Source organism: Simochromis diagramma, unplaced genomic scaffold (assembly GCF_900408965.1).
Source record: "Simochromis diagramma unplaced genomic scaffold, fSimDia1.1 OVJJ01000618.1, whole genome shotgun sequence".
Taxonomy (NCBI): Eukaryota; Metazoa; Chordata; class Actinopteri; order Cichliformes; family Cichlidae; genus Simochromis; species Simochromis diagramma.
Window position 1 is genome coordinate 5,381,359 of NW_024387423.1, and position 6,143 is coordinate 5,387,501.

The 6,143-nt window shown below is 40.4% G+C and overlaps 1 protein-coding gene across 1 annotated transcript; it reads left to right on the plus strand.

Annotated features, from left to right (window-relative positions):
• Positions 1–357: 357 nt before the first annotated feature.
• irx1a (iroquois homeobox 1a) lies at positions 358–5,079 on the plus strand. Its single transcript, XM_040013195.1, has 4 exons — positions 358–928; positions 2,214–3,309; positions 3,603–3,678; positions 4,561–5,079. The coding sequence occupies exons 1-4, from the start codon at positions 686–688 to the stop codon at positions 4,634–4,636; spliced, it is 1,491 nt and encodes a 496-aa protein (XP_039869129.1). The 5' UTR covers positions 358–685; the 3' UTR covers positions 4,637–5,079.
• The last annotated feature ends 1,064 nt before the right edge of the window (positions 5,080–6,143 follow it).

The window sequence follows — 6,143 nt, forward strand, 5'->3', positions numbered from 1 at the left end:
ACCAAATACTAATTCCTCGGCGGACAGGCTTTTCCCCCTTTAATTACAATTTAAATCTATTCAAAGTAAGTTCCTTCTTGACGGGTTTACTTCCCCTTGTGTCGGACAGCTGTAAAATCGTGTAGACAGGTTGTCATACAACAATCAAAGCCTTCGGTGAATGGACTCTAATGCTTGAACATTTAACATACAATAACTCCAAACACGGACGGAGAGAGAGAGAGAGCAAGAGAGAGGGGGGAGAGAGAGAGATCGCGAGAGAGAGAGAGAGAAGGGGGGCCCCAGCCAATGTGCTCAGTCTATATTCACATTATCCACATTGCTCCAAACGAGGAGGAGCTTGCAGGCTCAAGTAGAGGACGCCAATCAAAGCATCAACTTCAAATTGTATCTGAGAGATCAGCCTGGAGACCTCAGGGCCAGGCGCGTCAGTCGGAGCGCAATTGTTGATCAGATCACATCCAGCGGACTTTGCGCGAGAAAAGAGAGGAAGCAGAGATTTAAGAGCGGTTTGTTTTGACTGCATACCGTTGTATGTCGGTAGTAGCTGCGACTTTGGCTTAAACACTTTCTCTTTACTCATCCGGGTTTTTTCATTTTTTTTCTTTTTTTCTTTTTCTTTTTTTTTGTGCCTCGCATACTTTTTTACGCACAGTTTATCGGACAAAAGAACTGTGCAGTGGAGATGTCTTTCCCCCAGCTAGGGTACCCGCAGTACTTAAGTGCCTCCCAGGCGGTTTACGGGAGCGAAAGACCGGGAGTGCTTACGCCTTCGTCCCGGGGAGGGAGCACCGAGATCGGGGGAAGTCCGTCAGCCACTGCAGCGGCTGTCACGTCAGTGTTGGGCATGTACGCCAACCCGTACGCACACAACTACAGCGCTTTCTTACCCTACACCAGCGCGGACTTGGCTCTTTTCTCACAAATGGTAAGAACATGTTCATATACTTCTGTCGAAAGATGTTTGTAAATCCTTCCGTCCCAACCAGCACTGTCTGATCATAAAAAAAAAAATCGAAAGGTCACTTCAACCAAAACAATGAATACTCTTGGTTGCCGATTTGTATATTGCGCATTTTCTGGTTTAAGTCCATACTTGACTGATTTAACAGTCCGCTGGTGTGTTTTAGCTGCAAGGTGAAAAGTTTGACGAAATGCAAAAGAAAGAAGAAAAAACCTTGAAAATGCGGCTTAAAATGTGTTTTGTTGTTATGCATAAAGCAAAACAACAAGAGAAAATTATAATTAGGCAGTTATTAGTCTCACACTATGAAAAAAATAATCCTGCAGAGCTGTATTCTACCGTGCAACATGAAAAAAATGCTGCTTTTGCTCTGACGATTTTTTAAAATCAGGTTGATAAAAATATTCACCAGCCTGATACAATATCTTAAACTATAAATATGGAATTACTTTTTTTAAGTTTCTGTTTTGTAAACATTTCTGACCTAGTTGAATGCCCTTCTAACTTTCTCTACCTGACGAATTGCAAGACACAGCACATCTTTTGATAATAATTAACTTGGAGTGTGTTAATGACTAAGGTATGTGTTAGGCTCTAACATAGAGTAAAACTGAGAAAAAAAATAGGTTTTATCGAAAATACTAAATTGAACGACCTGCGTGTGGATTCCACAAAACCAAGCCAAAGACTTAAAGTACAAAATTCGTCACGCAAGTGTATATTTTACAGAGTGAGAAGAGGGAGAAAAAAAGGGAAAAACTTTGCTTGGGCCTTCATACTGCTTTGTCATATTGTGCATAGAAGGGAGTTTAACAGGCAGGCCTACTATATGTTTAAGCTGTCAGTTTGCGTGCACATGCAGTGTGCGTGATCACAAACTTTCTCTGGTCCTACTCACTTTGTTACTTTTTGCTGACAATTTACGGACAATAATTGCTAATAAATGGTCTCTCAGAGAGCTGTGCAGTTGCAGGTGCCATAGGCCTAGCATGTGACATGTTGCAAGCTGAGAAGCTTATTTGTGGGCACAGCTGAGTCAGTTGCAACTGTAACTCAAAGATTTTTTAAAGCCAGTTGTTTGAATCATATATATATATATATATATATATATATATATATATATATATATATATATATATATATATATATATATATATATATGAAGCATGTATTTAGCAGTTCATGAAATTAAATTATGCATGAAACTCCATGAGGACACTTTAATAACACACAATCTTTGATTTCTAAGGGATCCCAGTACGAACTGAAGGACAGTCCTGGCGTCCACCCTGCCAGCTTTGCAGCCCACACATCTCCTGCCTTCTATCCATACGGCCAGTTTCAGTACGGAGACCCTGCTAGGCCTAAAAATGCCACCCGGGAGAGCACCAGCACTTTGAAAGCCTGGCTCAATGAGCACAGGAAGAATCCATACCCGACCAAAGGGGAGAAGATCATGCTGGCTATCATTACCAAAATGACGCTGACGCAGGTTTCCACCTGGTTCGCCAACGCCAGGAGGAGGCTCAAGAAGGAGAACAAGGTGACCTGGGGAAGCAGGAGCAAAGAGGACGAGGACGGTAACTTGTTGGGCAGTGGAGACGAAGCAGAAAAAAACGAAGACGAGGAAGAGATTGACCTGGAGAGCATAGATATAGACAAAATCGACGACAACGACGGGGATCAAAGCAACGAGGATGATGACGATAAGTCATCGGAGGGCAGCAGGGACCGTAGGGGCGGCCTCGGTGCAACCGGAGAGTTGGACAACTTAGAGAAAAGACGGGCCTTCGCCCTACAGGCCCACGAGGCCTTTGAAAAATCTAAGAACGCTATTTCAATTCACCCAGGGAGTAAGGAGAACTCTGATAGCAGCAACAACAACACCACAAGAGTTTTGTCTCCGGACAGACCTGGGAGCTTTCCTCTCCCGTCCAACAATAAGCCCAAAATATGGTCTTTAGCAGAGACCGCTACTAGTCCCGACAGCTCGTCACAGAAACCCACGTCCCCTTGCGGCACTGGGGCCACCACTCACCCATCAGCGCCCCACCACCAGATTCAGACCCACCCCGCCTTCCTCCCCAGTCACGGACTGTACACTTGCCAGATTGGAAAGTTCCACAATTGGACAAATGGGGCTTTCTTAGGCCAGAATTCCCTGCTGAATGTCAGATCGTTTCTGGGAGTAAACCAGCACCACCACCACCAGCACAACCATCACTTGCCGGCCCAGCAGCAGCAGCAGCAGCCGACATCAGTGGTGGTGTCGCCGGTAGCAGCTTCAGCAGCGCTCACCAATGACAGCAAAGCCCAACCAGAGAGCCACAGTCCGAAACACATAGGTACGATGACAGTCTGTGTTTGCACATATGAGGAGACGTGCAAAATGCTCTGTTGAAAAAAAAGCGACTTCGGATTATTATTATTTTCGATTTCAAATACAATTAATTTAGCCTATAAAAGATTCTGCACACGCATCCACACACAAGTAAAGTACATTTACACACTTTCACATAATCGATTACACACGCGCGCGCGCGCGCACACGCACACACACACACAATAATGTTTAGTTAAAAATTCTCGTGTCTCTGTTTTATCTACCAGACAAGTGCTAACACTGTTTTCCCATCAGATCACGAAAACGGTGTAAGGTCGGATTCACCTCCAACACAGACCCTGAAGTCTTCTTTTCGACCCATCCATGACAGGTGAGACCAGTTTTTACTTTATTGCTTTTGCTGAATTTCAACACGTTGCCATAAGCAGATGAAAGCAGCCACAGCCGGAAATAAAATGAAGGAGATCTGATTATTGGATTAGCGAAATAGAAACATACTTAGATCTCTTTAAAAAAATAAATATAGCTATAACATTACTGATAAGAGAAGTATTAGAAACAATATTTAAAAAAAAAACAATGAGTAAACTGCTTAACGAATTTTGGCATATATACTTAAGGTTTATTTTTATTTGTTTCATCTTTTATTTATACATTTTCTAACATAAAACAATATAACAGCACTACAAAATAAAACAAACAATTTTTTTCAACGATACCCAGTTTACTTTGGGGGTGACAGGGGTCTTGACTCCCATCCCACAACCCTTTTAATTCCTTCCCTCTGGGGAGAGTGTGGCTACTTATCAAGTCACCGAGTAAAACGGGCTCTGTCTGGGTTGTGTGCTTTCCCTAAAGACCCATGGGAGACCCAGAGCCCAGGGGAGCGCTCTTACCCAAAGAAAAAAAAAGTTTTACCTCAGGTTTTCCTCTTGTGCGTAACGTTCTTAGAGAATTAACAATGAGATAGCGAATTACAACTGTTGACAATGGATGAACAGTGAGGGTTTTTTTTTCCATGCCGTAAAAAAAAAATCGGATTTGTAAAATTGATAACACTATTATTGTTGATGTTGTTTTAATTAGTAGTGTTTAAAAAAAAGAAAAGAAAAAAAGCGAGGGCTTGAAAAGGAGGGCTTCAGTCTGCTTCTAATCAAAACTGCTCAGCCAGACACTTGAGATGCATATTGAAACCCGCTGTCCAAACACGGCGGGGGTATTTATCTACCTTTCTGTGTTATTCTTTATCCAGATCCTCTCTGCCTTCCAGCGCCAGGAGTCCACAAGACGCCACGCAACGGGTCCTCACTGCACTCTCCTCGGCTTGATCAAGACATTTTTTGTGCTTGAAAAAAAAAATCAAATAGAAAAAAAAACAAAGACTTTACGCTCTCTAAAAAGGACAATGAGAAATAATAATGCAGCATAGCATTCAGACGGTACAGAACAAATGGCGTAATTTGGTAATATCCTGTGGATGGATGGATTACTTCCTCTATTGTTGTGTAGCTTATAATCGCGCCTATAATGTTACTCTCTCTCTCTCCACTTTGCCCAGGCAGGCTGGGACATTTTGGTAGGCTGTTTACTTTATTATTATTATAATTATTGTTATTATAATTATTATTTGTCACTATCTTGTGTTTTTTGGTGTCCTTTCTTTAATGTAAATACAAGTGATTTAAATTTGTAAATAGGAAACGTTGAAGGAATTTGTCCAGATCGTATATTTTGCCTAAATAAACTAAATGAAATTATAGAGAAAACCCAACAATGCTCAGCCTACATTTCTTTTCTGTGATTATTATTATTATTATTATTATTATTATTATTATTATTATTATTATTATTATTATGCAAACGAAATTGATAAATTATGTAGAAAGCTTAGGCGTGCAACAAAAAGGGTGGGAATTCTACAGAGAGAAAAAAAAATATTGGCAGTCTGCATGCAACCAGGCTTAATTTTATTCAAGTTTGGGAGGAAAGCAGCGTGGATGCATTGAGGTGCTAATAAGTGTCCAGATGGTTGCTGGTGACAGAAAATGGACAGGAGCAGCTGGGAAGGTCATTAAGTAATAATATGGGAACGCCCAGTCCAAACAAAATCAAATGGTTAAAATCTAATCTGTCAGAGGGAGAAGTCGATTCGAAGATAAATTATTAATATTTTCCTTTTGGGGGAGGAGAAAGCTGACATTGTGGACCTTGAGGAGCAGGGTCACTTTTGGGGTCTCTGTCTGTTTCTAAGCTGATAGTGATCATTAGCCTGTAAAAAGCTGCTTCCTTGCTGTACAATGACCAAAAGCAAATATTGATTTACATCATCAGCCTAATTGGGTCTAAAAATAATAATACAAAAGGAAAGTGCAATAATTATCTGCTATTGGAATATCTTATTTATTTTATTTGCATTATATTATTTATTTCATTAACCCTATTTCATTAATGCTATTTGTCTCAAGCGATTTAAATGTTTGTTTGTTTATTTATTTATTTGTTTATTTATATTTACTTTTAATGAAAAATCAACACTCATTTAAAAAAAAATCTTCTAAAAGCAACCAAGAAGAGTATGATAACATTCATTCTTTGACTGAAAGACACTTTTGTAAATAAGCTGCAAAGTGAGCTGTTATAGAGGGTGAATGATTTCAGTGCCCCAGACCTGTGGACTAACTTATGCACATCTGTTTTGCAATATCACAGCGGCCTCTATAGGCAAGAAAGAGAATTATAAGACCTGAAACCGTTGTCACTTTCCCAAAAGCTATAAGTGAGATGAAAAACTCCAACTTTAGCATCTCTCATTATGTAGCTTAAAGTTTCTAATTT